General features: G+C 35.5%; 1 protein-coding gene across 1 annotated transcript in view; it reads left to right on the top strand.

Annotated features, from left to right (window-relative positions):
- USH2A (usherin) overlaps positions 1-19,373 on the top strand; it is a 686,930-nt gene that overhangs the window by 161,947 nt on the left and 505,610 nt on the right. Inside the window, exons 14-16 of the mRNA XM_055333895.1 lie at positions 1,625-1,788; positions 12,800-12,958; positions 18,736-19,230. Of these exons, the coding sequence (XP_055189870.1) occupies positions 1,625-1,788; positions 12,800-12,958; positions 18,736-19,230 (818 nt within the window). The remainder of the gene's footprint in view (positions 1-1,624; positions 1,789-12,799; positions 12,959-18,735; positions 19,231-19,373) is intronic.

Here is a 19,373-nt window from a genome sequence, read left to right on the forward strand (position 1 = left end):
GTTAAGCATGTGGCAGCTAGCTGGAAGAAAATAGAACTACATCAAGGAAAGGAATTATGTTATACACTGGAAACTATTACTCTAAATGTACTGTATGTAAAATAAGTGTGATTGTCTCATGAGTGAATGGTAATAAAAACTGAAATACTCAAGAGACACTTATTCATGAGTAGTGTAGTGATATATATGTGCCTTGGGAGAAGCTTGCCTCTTATTGTTTACGCTTACCAATATTACATTAAAAGCCTACAAACAATATACTCTAAGTAATGGCATATAATGAAATTAAGAGCAAATCAAATATTTTGTTGCTCCTATAATTCCATTTTAATTTCAATGCATAATTTTCTTCAGCTCTGATACTTAAGTAGCCTAAATAAAACATCTATTTGAAATGGAGTTCAGAGGCATGTCTATTCATAAAGGACTTAATATAGTTGTTTGTAGGGGGAAAATGTCCTTTTATCGTGACATAAGAAAGGGCAAACTACAGTACGGTGGTTTTCAAGAGAAACTGTACTTTATTTATTCCCAAGGTGATATTAGTCCATAAAACAAATTTGCAGCTTATTTAGCAGTCCGTAGCTTTTATCGGCCTTTTTAAGGGTGTTGAATGATTACGCGAGAGATCATGATGTAGAAGTTGCAGGGGGATAAAGAAACTCCATCCAACATCTTTATTAGAGAATAGAGGTGAATCCATTTAATGTTTTAAATGTACTGCATGGAAAGTTCCTGTTTACAAGTGAGTTGTCTTTTTCCATGTGCTGTTTTTGCCTCTCTGATACTTCATGGTGCCAAGATTGCTTATCCTGATCAATGACATTGGCATACACTGAGAATTTGAATAGTTTACCCAGAGGAAGCAGGTTTGTCCTGGCAGGCAAAATTCTAGGACAGTGATTTTTTTTTTACAAGCAACTTTAGGTCCAAGAAATTTAAGTTGGAATGAAGTTATCTCATTATATTTATATCATTAACATCTTTTCATAAATCAGGATAATGCTCTATTCTACAACCATTCTGGATAAATGAGTTTAGTGCATAAAACAGAAAATGAAATATAACCTATATTAAGGGCATCGACAGTACTGGAACATGTCTTCTTCAAACTCTTTTCTTAGTAATATTTAGTCTTTATAAAACTAAATATAGAATTTCGAGATTTTTATGGAGATCCATGGTTATCACACCCAGTGTTTTTCAAAACTTGATAGATACTTGGAAAGATGATTTATGGGTACATAATCTAGATTTTTAGCTGTCAGAAGAATTGCTTCTTTAAAAAAAATCTACAGTATTCTTAATTGAACAACTGGCATTCAAAATAATCCATAAGATGTATTGTGGCATGAAAAAAGCAATATGACACTTTCTTGTGCTATTAATTAGTTTACAAAGGGAAGGCTGCATAGAGATTTTATCATGAGCAACATTTTGTTCAAGATTGTTTTTCTGTCTTGTTTGATGTTGTGTTTGTTTATTTGTTTAGCTCAAGTATTCTTTTCGATATATTGGCTAAAACAGATCATCTTATTTCACAGTTATTGATAGCTCTAATTTATACTATGAATTATTAATCAAAACATTATTCTCTTTGATGGTTTATTTGTCTTGTTTTTAGATGTCAGCCTTGCAATTGTCATCTCTCAGGAGCCTTGAATGAAACCTGTCACTTGGTCACGGGCCAGTGTTTCTGTAAACGATTTGTCACTGGCTCCAAGTGTGATACTTGTGTTCCCAGGGCAAGCCATTTGGATGTGAACAATCCACTGGGCTGCAGCAAAAGTAAGTCAACTCTGGCCCTGTACTGGTAGATGAAGCATCATGCAGGGAAAAGTGTCTTGTTACTTTCTTTCTCCATTGAGAACCCATCAGAAAGGCTTAGGCCCAGTGTGGAGAATTTAGGTGAAAAACGGGGAAAAAAAAAAAATATATATATATATACTGAATGAAATCTGTGTTCTTTTTCCTTGGTTACATTATTAAAATGGTCAATTATATTAGTAGTGGAAAATTTAAGGCATTTTGTCTGACTAGATCACTAATGTGGTGGCCAGAGTCCGGGTTTTCCTCAGACATTGGGCTTTCCTCAGACATTGGACACAAAGTCCAGTGATGCAGGACTTTCAGTACAAAAATCAACACTACTGGTTGAGACAAAATGATCGGTCACCCCACCAAATAAGGATGTCCCCAGCCAATTTTCTATAATACATGTGATATTTATTCTTATTTCTTATAAGTTATGTCCTTCTACCTGCCCACCCCCCAAATTTTATGGGTACTATGCTATTATCGATTGCTTATTGATTTTATAGCAACTATCACAATTTATCACAGCAAATAACTCCTATATTTGATATTTCTTCTATTATAAGTTGTATTAGTTATTTAAACATTCACAGTTCCATTTTAACTCCAGAGAAACTAAAGGTTACATCTTAGTATCTTTTGACTTTTCAACACCATTCTCCATTGCCTTGACTTGACTTCTCAAGGTCAACTGCAGTCTGACAGTTTCATAGCATATTGATTATTTATACTTACTCTAAGATCGTATATCCTTACCTTTTCCAGAATTTTTAAGAAATGCCTGCTGAGGACATGTGGTAAGGAGCCCTCTACGACATATTGTACAATGCATGTTCTCCTTGAGGTGTCCTGGGACTATCATGAGTCACAATGCTAGGGAATGCCTTAAGTCAGGACGAATCATCATAAACAAGCATGCTTGGAACTATGTTATCTACATTTGAGGGAGAGAGAAATAAGTAAGAAAACAATCAGGTTCCACAGCAACTGTACTGGATTTTGAGGCGGTTGAAGGCAGAGTGCAGCTAATGGTTAACAAGACATATTCAGATTTTGTACCGTGTAGTTTGTCTTCAGTATCCTATGTTTTATTTTGTCTCTCTGGATGTTAGTAGAAGTCAAATTGTAGGCATTTATGTTTCATTGGCAAAGGACTATCATAATTCCCTTTCTGTGTAACTATAGTCTAAACATAAATCTGGATTTCAGTGAGTATTTAGTTAATATTTGTTATTCATTGTTTAACTATAGAATTGAGTGACTTCTGTGCAACAGGAATTCCAACATATAGCTTTGGATGTCAGTTGTAGATCATCATTTTGTGAGAATCTTACATAGAATATACTGAAGCTTAGTGATTTCTGATTGGTTCTGCCACAAATTTTGTGTAAAAATATTAACATCTGCTCCACTTTTTTTCTAACTATTCTTACACCTAAGACACAGTCTAGGAACTCTACCTCAGGCAAAACTGGACAGTTAGGTTCATTGACTACCTGGCCTACATTTCTTAGTGGTAGTAGACATTTAGTTTTATGTTGCATCTTTCTTTCCCTGGGCTAAGCCTTCTTGTCCTTCCAAATGCTTCCAATTTTAAATAGTTAAAAAACATGTATATTCATAATTGTTCTTCCATACACACACACACACACACACACACACATATTTAAATCTCCTTTTTAAAACTGTGGTCTTTGGTGTTAAATACATTTGTTCAACTACTTGCGGTAGTTGCTGCTGCTGCTGTGTTGGGTACGTGTTTCACAAAATTTGTAAAACACTGTGCAAAATTGGAAGCTCAGTAATAACAGAGGTAATTCATTAAAAAAAATCAGACACGATTCCTGACTTTGAAGAAGCTTGAAACATAGTCAGCAGAAGTGATGGATACACTTAACAGTAGAAGGGAGTGTATAGGGGGCATAGGAAATGCTGGCTGTGGCAGGAGTTTGAAGAGGGGCTGCTTTCCTTGCTGTTCCACCTTGAATTTTACATGGTACTTGCCTTTTATCCTAGCAACAGCCGGAACAACCAGCTTCACAAAGATGTGATGTTATTGAAAGGAATGTAGTGCTATCTATTGTTGAAACTGTGAACTACCTCGGGCTGGTATTTTCCTCTGTGTCCAACAGATGTCAAGCATGTGTTTTCCTTGAACATTAGAATGTTTCATGGTGTGCTTCTATACAGTTTGAGAACCACAGGATTATAACTATTATCTTTTCCACTTCCTTAGAGGCCACTGGCAATAGGTTATCAACATCATCTGTAATTCCACCCCCCCCCCCCTTTTTTTTATGGATGGGGACTTGAGTTGGGATCTGAGCATATAATTTCCAGAGTACTGGAGAATTGAATTCAGATAAAGTAGTTAGACCCTCTCTCATAATCTGCTTCCTTATTTCGTGATTCACTTCTTTCCAATCAGTATTTGTTCCATGCTTTCAAAACGATAGTCATTCTCCTTGAGAGAGGTAATACAAAATAGGTATTAATTGTGCTTTCTGTATGCTTTACTAGTGAATGGAGTGAAATTTCATTTGCCCTAAAATTCTAACCATGAACTTATATTAACTTATATTAGTTAATATATATATGGTGTTTCACATATATATATGATTCACGTAATATATATGTTTCACATATATGTGAAAACACATATAATATATGTGTATATACATTATACATATATAATTCATAGCTCATTTGTGGTTTAGTCTTCTTGGCACTACTCACGTCTATGTTTATCTTTGGTTATTTATCCATCTTTTTATCACTCATATTTTTTCTTTATCCTTACTTATCAGAGAGGCTTTTGTAGCTGATCCCTTTTAAAAAAATGTTTTTAGTGTGGTAATATGTATATGGCATAAAATTTACCATATTAGCCATTTTTAAACGCACAGTTCATGTATGTAAATGCACAGTTTAATATATATTAAATATATCCCTAATGCTATGCAACCGTCACTACCATGCATCTCCATAACTCCTTACTTCTTGTGAAATGGAAGCTGTATACCCATTAATCAGTAATATCTCCCATTTGCCCCCAGCCCCATGTAACCACAATTTTACTCTCTGTCTCTATGATTTTGAATAATCTAACAACCTCATGAAATCATAAAATATTTGCCTTTTTGCAAGTGGCTTATTTCACCTAGCATATGTCCTCAAGGGTCATCCATTTTGTAGCTTATCTCAGAATTCCCTTCCTTGTAAGGCTGAATAATAATCCATTGTATGCATGTACCACATTTTGCTTATCCATTAATCTGTCGGTGGACACTGGGGTTGCTTTCATGTTTCGGCTTATGTGAGTAATACCGCTATGAATATGCGTGTACAGCCATTTCTTCAAGACTCTGCTTTCAATGACTCTGTTTTCAGTTCTGTTGGGCATATAATCAGAAGTGGAATTGCTGGATCATATGGTAATTCTATTTTTAATTTTGTTGAGGAACTGCCATACTATTTTCCACAGCAGCTTTACTATTTTAAATTCCCACTGACAGTGCACAGGGGCTCGAATTTCTCCACATCCTTGCCAACATTATTTTTTATTTATTTATAGTAGCCATCTAATGTGTATGAGATGCTGTCTCATTATAGTTTTGATATGCATCTTCCTAATGATTATTGATATTGAGCATCTTTTCATGGTTATTGGCTATTTCTATATCTTCTTTAGAGAACGTCTATTCAAGTTATTTGCCCGTTTTTAATTTGGTTATTTGTCTTTACTACTGAGTTATAATTGTTCCTTATACATTCTAGGTGCATGTCCTTTATTAGATATATGGTTTGCAAATGTCTTTTCCCACTCTGCAGGTTTTCTTGTCACTTTCTTGATAGTGTCATTTAAAGCATAGATGATTTAAAATTTGATAAATTTGGGATGCCGGGCGGGTCAGTGGTTGAGCATCTGCCTTTGGCTCAGGTTGTGATCCCGGGGTCCTAGGATCGAGTCCCACATCGGGCTCCCCACAGGGAGCCTGCTTCTCCCTCTGCCTATGCCTCTGCCTCTCTCTCTCTCTCTCTCATAAATAAATAAATAAATAAATAAATAAATAAATAAATAAATAAATAAAACAAACCTTTAAAAAATAAATAAAGTTTGATAAATTTCAATTTGTCTATTTTTTGGTATTGTTTATACATTTAGTGTCATATCTAAGAAACTATTGCCAAATCCAAGGTTATGGAGATTTTTTTTCCCTATGTTTTCTTACAAGAGTCTTACAGTTTGAACTGTTGATTTAGGTCTTTGGTCCATTTTGAATTAATTTTTATATATCTTATAAGTTAAGTTTCAAGTTTCATTCATTTCAAATGTGGCTTACAAATTGTTCTAACACCATTTATTGAAAGGACTATTTTTCCCTTGGTTCTTGCAAACCTTGTTGAAAATCATTTTACTATATTCTGTTGACTTTTTAATTCATACTTTTGTGTTATCTTATTACTAATTGCTCTATGAATTAGAATATGCATCTTTGTTTGCCACAGTCTACTTCAGGTTGGTACTGACTTAATTCTGGTAAAATATGACAGGTAAACTCTTTATATAGCTCTCTTTCCTTCCCGATCTTTGAGTTATGATACCATGTAAATGTGTGTATGTGTGTGTGCATGTGTGTATGTGTGTGTATATGTATGTGTATGTAGTAAACCCTACACTGCAATAACATAAATCTTTTAGCAGTAATAAGGTTTTTAAAAATGATTTGAGAGAAGAAAACAGAATAGGAATATGTACATACATACACAGAATCCTTTTTTTTTTTTGAAGATTTTATTTATTTGTTCATGAGAGACACAGAAAGAGAGAGAGGCAGAGACACAGGCAGGGGGAGAAGCAGGCTCCATGCAGGGAGCCCGATGTAGGACTAGATCCCAGAACTCCAGGATCACGCCCTGAGCCAAAGGCAGATGCTCAACCACTGAGCTACCCACGCGTCTCCATACACAGAGTCTTTAATGATTACCCACATATTTACCCTTTCTGGTGTTCTTCTTACCTTCACATGATTCAATTTATTTCTCTGTGTCATTTCCTTTTAGGCTGATGGATTTCTTTAGAATTTCTTGCAGGGCTAGTCTGCCAGCAATGTATTCTCCCCCTATTTCTAAAAAATTATTTGCAACTTCCTTCCTTCCTTCCTTCCTTCCTTCCTTCCTTCCTTCCTTCCTTCCTTCCTTCCTTCCTTTTGATGAATACATTTTCTAGATAAAACTCTTGATAACAAAGCCTTTTAGGACTTTGAATATGTCATTCTACTACCGTATGGCCTCCATCGTTTCTGCCAGCCTTTAATTATATTTTTCTTCAACTATGAATAGATATTTCTCTTACTCTTTTAAAAGTTTTGTTTTTGCCTTTCAGCAGTTTGACTATGATTTGTTTGGTATGAATCTCTTGGTATCCTGCTTGGATTCAATGTACTAGTTGGAAATGTAGATAAATGTTTTCTATCAAATTTAAGAAATTTGAGCCAATATTTCTTCAAATATTTTCTGCCACTTTCTCTATCTTCTGATTTTGGAGATCCCATGACACATGTTTCAATGCATGGTACACCTGATATTGTCTCAGACCCGATATTGTCTCATAGGTGTCTGAGGATGTGATCATTTTTGTTCTATATTTTTCCTTTCTGTGTATTGGCTAAATCATTGCTGTATCATTATATTCTACCTATTGCTTTTTATTAATTTTTTTTCCTTACAGAGCATGTGTGTGAGCAGGGAAGGGGCAAGGGAGGAAGAGTGAGAGAGACAGAGAGTCTTAAGCAGGCTCCATACCCAGCACAGAGCCTGATGCAGGGCTTGACCTCACCACTCTGATACCGTGAGCTGAGCTGAAATCAAGAGTTGGACACTGAACCGAATGAGACACCCAGAAGCCCCTCTACTTCTTGCTTTATCTTCAAGTTCACTGATCCTTTCTCCTTTCCTTTCAAATCTGTCATTGAGGCCTTTTTAAGGGAAATTTCCATTTCAGTAACTATTTTGTTTAGCTTGGAATTTAATGTTTTTATACATTCTATTTCTGTATTAAAGTTCCTTTTTTACTGTATCATCATCAGATTTTTCTTTAATTCTTAGAACATATTTATAATAGCTGCATTGAAGTACTTTTTGATGTACCCAATATTGGGGATCATTCAGAGTCTGTTTCTCTCGACTGCTATTTTTATGAGTATAGTTCAGTTTCTTTGAGTGTGTTATAAGTTTATGTTGAAAACACTTAAGTTGTTAGATATTTTCTAGTAATTTGCATAGACTTAAATGGTGGAGAACTTTCTCCACTAACGTGTACAGCTATTGACATCTAATCAGTTTTTTTTAATTTTAATTTTTATTTACAGCCTGACTTCTTAGGAGTCATTGCTGTGTCTGAATCAGCCAAAGATTTGGGCAGTATTTGTGCTCACATACTTTCAGACCATACAGCTTCTGCCGATCAATACATGTATGGTGTGGAGGATGTTCTCAGAGTTATAACTAGTTCTCCATTCTTTGGCATTCACTTTTCCCTGGCTCTCATGTTTTCCTCACATACTTTCTTACTTTTATAGCCAGGTAGGAATCTATGGAGAGCTTATCTCAGGCCTCCCATGCCTCTCTTATACCCAGGATCTCCTGGCTTACTATCTGGTAAATTCACCACTTAACCTAACTAGGAGCACATTCTCAGGCTAGAAAACCTGTGAGTCTTCTCTCTTCTTCCCAATTGACGGTGCCACTTTTAGACAGCAGAGCTATGAATTTCTGCTGCCAACTCCAAATCAAGTAAGTTCCCTATGGCACCAAAGCTACTGCTTATGGTCAGCCCTACTGTTAAAACTAACACACCTGACTATGGAACTGGTACTATGGGAATAACCCCTGACCAAAAGGTCACAGACTCTTACTGTTACTACTCAAAGCCCCACCAGTTTTTCAAGAGTAGGTAAATGTTATCAACTTTTTATTTGCCTATGTTTGATTTAGAGCTTCCAGAACAGTTATTTTGATTATTTCATTCAGTTTTATATAACTAAACTCTTGATATTGCCACAATTAGAAGCACTCCTATTTCATTTTACTTTTAAAATGTCTTGTATGACTTTCTAGATATTTTAAATTTCATCCATAAAAGATATTTTTAAATTGTTCTCAATAACTGTCTTCTACTTGTTTCATATTAATAGTGCTTAGACCTGGATTCATGGCCACATCTTCCATTGTACTTAGGGTATTGCCATGTCATCAAATTTCTGGTTGAAATGATGTGGGCAGAAGTGATGTGTGGGAGTCCTGAGTTGTGTTCTCATAGGCATGGGGCATGCCCTTCGTCTCTCCTTTTACCTTTCCTGTTGAATTGGATATGGACTCGGTGGTCATCCATCTGGGACCATGCACACAAGGATAACCCCCAAAGGATGGCAAGACAAAAAGACAAAGGAAATCTAAACACCTGTCTTCATAGTCACAATGTTCTGAAACTTTCATTAAAAAGGGATACACACATTCATTTTATATTCAAAATAACCCTGAGAGTTAGACATTATTCTCCCCTTACTAAGGATGAAGAAAGATTCAGAGTTCAACCAAAATTTGACTACAATCACGCAATTACCAAAGTGCTGAAGCTGGGATTAAAACTCACAGCTCCCAAACAAATCAATGTAGTTACAATATGGTATTATCCTTCCATACAAGAGAGTCTGGCATATGCAATGACCATACTTGGCAATTTTGATGAATGAATATATGACTATTTTCTCAGAATTCACCTTTCAGCACATAAAAGGATGAGTTTAAGCTATCCCATGACCAGAATTTCATAATATTTATTCTTTGAGTGGTATTGAACCATCTAAGCCTTCTCCTTTCAGGGTCATACAGGCACCATACATTTACACTGCAAAGTTGAACAAGATTGTGATTAGAGATGGTCATAACAAGTAATCAGCTTTAAACATTTGAAAGAGCCTATTTGTGTATTTGTGTATGTGAATGTTGCCAAGGAAATTCTCAAGAAATGCAAATCATTTTCTCTACCCTTTGATATGGGATGGAAACATGTATCTTTCTTTCAACCATCCCAAAAGTATTTTGCTGTCTTAGAAAATAGTCTGAAGGACAGTTTTGATTGCTTTAACTCTGAAGTCTGTTGTGTTCCTGATAGCATGCAGAGTTTTAGATGTTGTCACTAATATTCACGAAAAATGTTCAATTGCCATAGATTACAAGGCTCTTTCAAAGTGCTATAAATGAGACGGTTTATGAGTCTTTGTGGTTCCACCAAGAACAACAGGACGTGGAGCCCTAAATTAAAAATCACTGGCAGATCAAATGCACTGTCAGTGTTCAACCAATGCAAATGACCATGTCACATATGGTGAATTCCTGAATTCAAAAATATGAGGTCCTCTTTGGAAATGATTCTCTTTTTCCTGTGTCACTTTGAGATTGGTACTATTCTTGTCCTATGTCTAACTAGGCATATGGGCAGTCAGAGTTTTAATAGAACCATGCAAATTCCAAAGAAGGAAAAAAGATAAAGAGGAAGAGTGAGAGCATATCTTGTTTGAATATTTTTTCTCTAAAAATATGACATCAATATCATCTCCCTTAGGATAAGAGACATTGTCTTTAGGAAGCCTATGCATAATATATGGAATTTTGTATATTTCAAATTCAGTGCTCTTGAAATACTTTCTTAAAATGTTATTATTGGATTATATCATGTCTTTGAAGTGGAGTGTATCCATCATGAATACTGATGAATTAGTAAGAGCTCTTAGTTGAAAATCTTTGCTTGGTCTGCAGGATAACTTCACTTTACTACTTTATACTTCCCCCGCTCTGTTCCCCAAGATTTGGTATGGTCTGCATCAGCAGACCCCCTTGCCCTCTGACTCTTGGTTGGCTTCAGCTACTAGTGGGAGCCTGCCAGTCATCTGGAGGGCTGGCAGAAAGGGAAGTTGGAATATTTAATCCTCAGCTTCTTGTAGTGCAGGAGCAGTCTTGAACTGGTCTTGAACTGACTGTATCCTGCCATGAGTAGTCATAGCTCCTGTCAAATGATGCTCTTCCTACAGTCCTTTCTGTGCCTGAGTGCTATGCCTCTTTAAGCTAGGCATACTGTATTAGAAAAAAGCTAACATAGTGGGCCTGACCACTTATCTGTAGAAAGACCTGCTTACAAAGTTAGCCTTTGGCTGGCATCTGGGAACTTGGGCTATGTGAGGATTCTCACCATCCCTAGAAGAGGTAAGAGTGGCTCACTGTCTCTTAAATTTTGTCCAACCAAATGGTTTATGCTTAGCCCTGCTTTCCTTCTGGGAATCTAGAATTCTAGATTTGGGAATCTAGAATTATGCATACAGACAGAGGCTGTCTATGTAAATACCCCCAATATAAATCCTGGGCACTGAGTTTCTAATGAGCTTCCCTGGTTGGCAACATTTTACATATTTTCATAAACCACTGCCAGGGGAATTAGGGATATCCTGTGTGACTGGAACCTTGTGGTTGGTTTCCCCTGGGCTTACCCATGTACCTTTCCCTCTGTTGATTGTACTCTGTTCATTTGCTATAATAAATCTTAGCCATAAGTAGGACTATAGGATGAATCCTGCAATCCTCACTGAGAATCATTGAACCTAGGGGTGGTCTTGAGGACCTCTAAAATAAATAGTAAAGGAGCTCTACTGTTATACCCCCAGAGTACTGTTCCATTTCTTTTGGTTTTCTTACACTCTCTGCCTGCCTTTTTGAAAATAGTTTCTTTATGAAGCTCTTTATTACATTACTTAATTTAAATGCATTTTCTCTCTTCTCCTGAAATCCTATCACCCAGTGACTGCAAATACAAAATACATTATAAAAATATTGATAATTATTTGATTGATTCATCTCTATACATGATTTTTTTTGAAATTTCTTAACAAGAAGATTAATGGTTTTTAAGGTAAGGTAACACAGAAACCTTTGATATCTTATTTAATGAAAAATTCTGATTAGGATGTGCTTCTTTAAACGGATGGAGGATTATGCATTTTGTTAAGCCAGAAGGTAATAAATAAGCTGGTGGCTAATTGTCCTTAAAAATAGTTAGATATTATTTTCTCCTTTACCTTTATATGTTCAAGGGGGAGGGCATAATGAAGGAAAAGAGGGAGACCAAGGAAAATATGCGCTGATAAGAGATAATGTTTTCGTAGTGTATACTTAGATAAAATATCACTAAAATAGTGAGATGAATGCTCTTATGTGCCTCATAGAAGAAATTATATTACTTCTAACAATCATTGTACCTCTAACAGGTATGGGTATATCCACATAGTATTATGTTCAAATTATTTTTTGCTAATATTTACACTATTTAATATCCATGACATCCGTGAGCATTTGTATCATCAACTATTATTCTTTCTTTTTTGCTGTGCTCTGTGAAGCAAGACAAGGCAATGTGCTTAAAAATCCAAAAATTAAAAAAAAATCCAAAAATTATACTACTTAAATTTCAAGTTTCAACATAACTTATTTAGGTTAACTTTTAAATTAGTTAAGTAAGAAATAAGTGTTATATATTCTTGGATACTTTCTCAAAAAAAAAGGAGAAGGAAAAGAAGGAGAAGGGGAAGGGAAAGAGGAAAGGGAAGAGGAAGGAGAAGAAGGAGGGGGAGGAGGAGAAGGAGAAGGAGAAGAAGAAGATGTGCTTAATGCAAACTTTTGTGGTCCACTCCCCAACTATGTTTAGGACAGCTGCATTGACCTACAAAATTGTTTTATGCGTATAGACAAAAAGCTTTGTTTTAGAGAACTCATGATGTGTACTTTTTGTTTATTAACGTCCTGGTAAACCACATGTCTTCTTGATAAAGTAATCCTGAATCAGAAAGACCTCTTTCCTGGCTATCTTACTTCAGTGTACCTGTGTGCTTATTGATTGCCTTTGCTAATAAATGCTCCCTCCATTGTAATTTAGCTCCGTCCCAACAACCTCCACCTAGAGGACAAGTTCAAAGTTCTTCTGCTATCAATCTCTCCTGGAGTCCACCTGATTCTCCAAATGCCCATTGGCTTACTTATGGTTTATTCAGGGATAGTTCTGAAATCTACACAACTGAAGATCAATACCCATACAGTAAGTTTAAAGGTTTGGTGATAGAAAAATATAATATTCTGAGAATTGATATATTAGTTAATTTCTGTGACACTGAGGATAAATGTTGTTGTGGTTTCCTGTGCCTAGTGGAGTGTTTTAAGCAGAAAAAGAATTATGAGTCTCAGGAGCAATCTCCTCATTTTCAAAACAATGAAATAAAAATGGGAAGCTTCTTGTTTGATAAGCCCTAATGCTTATCAAATTCTCAAAGACAAAAAAATAATCACCCTATCCAGCTTTGATGAGGATGTGGAGGAGTTAGAGTTTGCATAACCTGCTGGAATATCTGTGTATGTTCATTGGCACTTTTCATGTGGGAAATTGTTAAAATGTATGAAAAACCATATCCTTTTGTGTATCATTTGACTCAGCAAATTTCCTTTGAGAAATTTTAAGGGATCCCCGGGTGGCACAGTGGTTTAGCGCCTGCCTTTGGCCCAGGGCGCGATCCTGGAGACCCGGAATCAAATCCCACGTCGGGCTCCCGGTGCATGGAACCTGCTTCTCCCTCTGCCTGTGTCTCTGCCTCTCTCTCTCTCTCTTTCTCTCTCTCTCTCTCTCTGTGACTATCATGAAAAAAAAAAGAAATTTATCTTAAATGAACAGTCATAAATGGACACAAAATATGTTCAGGCCTAAACTATTTGTAATGGGAAAATATAGCAAATATTCAGCTATCCAAAATCTTTCAATAAATTGTGATAGATGGCATTATGGGATCTTTATACATTGGAAGTAAATAGTAGGATGTAATTACCTATAAACTGATATCTTAGTTTACAGTTGATGAATCGAAAGTGTCCATGACACGTTGTGTAATGTAATAAAAAGTATTACAAATAATCTGAGTTATATTTTAATTCAAAAATATGTAGAAGTATTGGAAGACTTACAACAAACTTATCTAGTTTTCTCTGGGCATAACAATCACAGAAGGTTTATTAAATATTTCTATTATATGGATTCAGCTTTTAAATTTCTTAGGTTAAAAATGGACTTTTAAAAAAGTGGATTCAGAGTACTAGCCTTCATGCAAACAATGTAATTTTATGCATACATGGCCATTTCCACAGAAATATAACATGAATTTAAATTGAAAGAGAAATTATGTCAAAAAACCATGAAGACTATCTTTGCATCTTTAACTTTTATGAATATTTTAAAGGAGCTTATAGAAATCAAACTATAGGGGTCCATTGTCTCTAAGAAAAATATCTGAGTAGATGTTTTACATAGTTTCCCTAAAGTCAAAACGAAGCAATAGAAATGTTTACATCCTTTCAGCTCTGTCTTCTCTGATATTTTCCTCTAGTCATGTTTGGCTATAAGCTAGTTTAAGAAAATAGTTTGAAAAACATTGGAATAGTGATTCTAATTCAAGTTTCCATTTTGTTCTCTTTGTTTAATGCCCAATTTTCCAAATTCCAGTTTAACTTACTTAATTAGTTAGAAGAAAAGTGTGTAAGGTTCCATAGAGGGACTGAAGTTCTGTAATCTTCCTCAGAATGGTTAGGAAGATGCCTTGTTTTAACATAGCGATTGGCTTTAAAACTTTTGCATAGTACACACTTCTATTTTGTATATATATGGTAGGTTACACTTTTGCACCTAATCCTGCCTGACCTGCACCTACATTATTATGTCCACTTTCTGTTAACTCTAAATGTTTCTCCAGTATTGCAGCTCTTCTTTGAAGTAAATGGCAACTCTGAACTTCATGATGCAGATTGCAAAGGGAAATGAACATCTGTCTACATCTGCCATGTTGGCAAAGTATCCTAAAAACCTGCTACTAGAATGTTTATTTTCTTCCAAATATCAGCATGATCCAGGTGTCCTGAAACTTAAACTTTTGTGATAGGGGAAGAGAGAGTTATAAAAATATTGGAAGTGATTTTGAAGATGACAGTGTCACTGGTTGGATTATTTCTGAAATTGTGAATTAGAGTCATCCTACTTTTCCATACAGCTTAATTCAATAATAAAATTAAACTTCAATTATACCCTTCAATTCCAGTGGCATGTTTTCCATAGTAACATATTGTGATCTATTTTATAGACCATTACATGAGAATACAACACTCTGGCTCTTATTCATGATTGCACTAATATAGAATCCAAATAACAGTTTCTTACATAATAAATGTGTATTCATTCACTAATCAGACATTTATATAATCCTATTAAACGAGGTATTATTTCCTAAAACCTTATTTTTCATTAAAAAAATGCCACTTCTGGCATTTCTTGACAATCACTATAATTAATGATGTGAAAATTATCTGCATGATGGCATTTGAACAGTAAGAACAATTGGCTAACGCTGTCAGAACTTTGTATCATTCTAATAATACCCTCATGTTTATTACTCTATTTCCAGTGTGTGGATAGCATGTGTAATATGAAAAGGAAACAGTACTTATATTCAGTCGGATGAACACAAATCTTTGGGTTAAATAAAGGCATTTGGAATTATAGGTGGAGAATCATTGAACTTTTCAAAGAAAATTAATAGTGTTGTCTTCCGAGAAAGTTTGATCATTTGGTTGAGACCATTATAGAATTCCTTGTTAGAATAAAAACTTTTCCTAGCTTGCCTGATGCACTATGGGAATCTCCAGGACAGTGGTTTCCAACCCAAGATCATGACACACTGGTGTGTTATCATCTTTAAAGGTCGCAAACTATTTGTTACTAGTAATAGCACACTAATAAGGGTGGAATAATTTTAAAGTTTTTAAAACTAAGCAAAATTTACATCCTCACAAGCTTGTGCGTAACCAGCTATCAAAAATAGAGAAATGTATAGAGGTCAAGTAAGCACATTGGGAATTGTACATAATTAGCACCTAATATTATCTCCCCTGGAGCTCCATCTGGTTTGCTCATAGGTATTTTCCATGTGCTAGGTATGACGAGAACAGCTATCATAGGAAATAGCGCTCATTTGATAGTATTGCAGTTATAGGGAGTGGCCAATAAATCATGTTATATTTTCCTACTTGAGTTTGGAACTAAAAGAAAACTATACATATGAGTCAGTAAGATGGAAATGAAAAATAAAAGTCATCTTTATTACTGATAAAAGTCAGATTGGAGAATAGACCCTCTCCTGTCTAAAGACAGATTAGAAAAGAGAAAAAAATCAATGGGCTGATCTGAGTGTGCTCTGTTTCCCCCACCCCCTTCTCCCCAAATTCACAGTTAAATCATTTCTCATTTGGAAAGTCATGAGTAGAGGATTAGTCATTACATGTTTACTCTAAAAAAATCCTTTCACAGAGAAACTAGAGGATAAATACCTGTACACCTGACCATTGCTTACATAGCCTAAAGACAATTTAGAGTTTTAGATAGTGATACATCATAGTGAACCTTGAGATTTCATTTTTACCTTTAATATTATTCTCATTTGTTACTCCATACTAAAACCAGTGTAGTAGTCACTTGAATAATTGATAGAATGAAACCCCTTAGCACCTTCTATCAATATGTCACAGGCAAATTTTTCCAGTGGAGGATACCACTTTTTCTGAAGAGGCATAGTAAATTTTATGCATCAGCTTCACTGACCGATTTAACAAATATTTATTGAGATTGTACTCTGCAACAAATAGAATGGTGAGTAAGGAGGACACGGTCCCAGCTTCCTAGTATGTTAAATCTAGTTTGAAGGAAAGGCTGAGGAGGGCACTTGTTGGGATGAGCACTGGGTGTTATACTCTATGTTGGCAAATTGAACTTCAGTAAAAAATACATGTATAAAAAATAAAATGTGAGATAATTATTTACTTACATGTGATATATACATATACTAATATATATGATATACACATATATAGTATTATATATATGTAATGGGAGATTATGTCTAGGTTTTTTTCTCCTACATCCAGGAAAACCTGAAATCTCATAATAGTCTCCCACTCCTTATTTAAGCATGCTCAGTGCATAAAAAAAACAAAAACAAAAAACAAAAACAAAACAACAACAACAAAACAAAAAACAAAAAAACCACAACTGAATACCAACATTCCTCTGCCCTAAACCCATTTTAATTTTGGATCACAGGAAAGGTAAGGAATTAGGAGAATATGAATCTGGATTTTCCCAGATTACTTAGGTTCTCAGAAGGTAACAGTTGACTTTATAACAGAAAATCTCACTAAGAGATAAGAATTAGATATCAATGGGAATACATTTTTGTTATTCGATAAGTTTGATAAGCATACTTGGAAAAAATTAATCGGTACCAGGGGACCTGGGTGGCTCAGTGGATTAAGAGTCTGTCTTCAGCTAAGGTTGTGATCCCAGGGTCCTGGGATCAAGTCCCATGTCAGGCTCCCTGCTCAGTGGGGAGTCTGCTTCTCTTTCTCTGCCTCTGCCCCCATCCTCTGCCTCCAGCTCATGCTCTCTCTCTCTCTTAAATAAATAAATAAAATCTTAAAAAAGAAATTAATCAGTGCATATGGTTATTATTATTAGCATCCCCAAAGAGGAATCTCATGCTGTGTTTGTGCAATAATTTGTCTAAGTTATTTTGCTGTTGGTATAAATCTTTTTCTTACAAAAGTGTCATATCTCGTTAAGAAGGGTTAAAAGAATTTTTTTAAGCATCTTTTTTAAGCATCACAATTGTCGCATTCTAGTATGATGACTAACTTGACTTTGGAAAATTTCCGGAGTATTGTACACTCCAGTTTATTTTTCATAATAATATTCAAGTATATGCACTATTACAGTCTGTATTTTTACTCATGTTGCTACAAGGCCGTCATCACTATATTTTCAAATAATTATGTGATACTAGAATTCTATTAATGTATCATGTTAATATTAAAAATTATGACCTATTAAATTCCACTTTAATTTACTTCAACATTTCCTATTATAAATAACATGTCCATACCTTTATATGCTTTGTGAGGAAACCTTTCCCAAGAATTGGATTTGGAAAGGGTCCCAAGACCTTTCCAAGAATTGGTCTCGTAAAATATGTTTTAATGTACGCTTGCATACACCATTAGTTTATTGCATCTTGGTTGCAAACCTACTCTTTGTTGCCTACTCTGAGACAGTGGAGCTGGAGCCTGTAAACATTTCCCCTTGACTAGCTGGCATGTTGTGAGTGCCACAGTCTTACAGTGCACTTCCTTTCCCCTTAGAGAACGGGAAGTTCCAGGCACATGCCTAATCACTCCCATTCCCTATCTTTTTAATCTTTTGGAAAAACTCAGACTTCTCTTGTATCAAGTCTCCATTGATGCTGACAAATGTCTCCAAAATTGAGTTTAAAACAATAAACATTTATGATTTCACAGTTTCTGTGGTTCAGAAATTCAGGAAAGGTTGCAGTCAAGATATCGGCCAGGTGACAAACATGGCCTGCAATTTGCCAACCCTTCGTTTTGTGAAATGTCGGTTAACAAGTAAACAGGTTATATAGAAGAAACAGCTATTTTTATTGCCGAAATTTCTCTTCTATTTTCTATAAGAAAGACACTATATTATAGAAAGAACAAGAGTTTAAACAGCCTTCTAAATAATCTTCATTACAAGAGGCACTTTTCTTACGCAATAAAAGTAGTCAGTATTTGCTTTATTTCGGTTTTAGATACATGAACCATACTCTCATTCAAAAGAGCAGATTGTATACTTTCTGTGATTAAGTTACATAAATAGGAAAGCAATTAGAAATGATTCCTTGCCAATTTGTGAAATGTAACTATTTTCTCCTTTCTTTCTTTTAATTTCAGGTATTCAGTACTTCTCGGATGCTGACCTGTCACCGTATACTTCATATTCCTATTACATCGAGACTGCCAGTGTGCATGGTTCAACAAGGAGTGCAGCTGTCACTTACAAGACGAAACCAGGGGTCCCAGAAGGAAACCTGAACTTGAGTTATATCATTCCTATTAGCTCAGACTCTGTGACACTTGCTTGGAATTCACCTTCAAATCGTTCTGGTCCTATAGAAAAATATATTTTGTCCTGTGTTCCTTTTGATGGTGGCCAGCCATGTGTTCCTTACGAAGGTCATGAGACTTCTGCTACCATCTGGAATCTGGCTCCATTTACCAAGTACCATTTTTCTGTACAGGCATGTACGAGTGGGGGCTGTTTACACAGCTCACCCCTTACAGTGATGACAGCCCAGGCACCTCCCCGAAGGCTGGGTCCACCTGAGGTGCGGATGATCAGTTCCACAGAACTTCGTGTAGAATGGTCTCCCCCACTGGAGCCAAATGGTAGGAATTCCAGGCTTAGAGTTCTCTTTCTGAGGCCAAATATGTATGAGAATCTAGGCATTTGGAACTGTGCAATAAGCATCTGGCAATTGCATTCGTCTCTGTAACTATAGGATATAATAATTGAGAATTTCTAAAGATAT

The sequence above is a fragment of the Nyctereutes procyonoides genome, unplaced genomic scaffold (assembly GCF_905146905.1).
Source record: "Nyctereutes procyonoides isolate TBG_1078 unplaced genomic scaffold, NYPRO_anot_genome, whole genome shotgun sequence".
Lineage (NCBI taxonomy): Eukaryota > Metazoa > Chordata > Mammalia > Carnivora > Canidae > Nyctereutes > Nyctereutes procyonoides.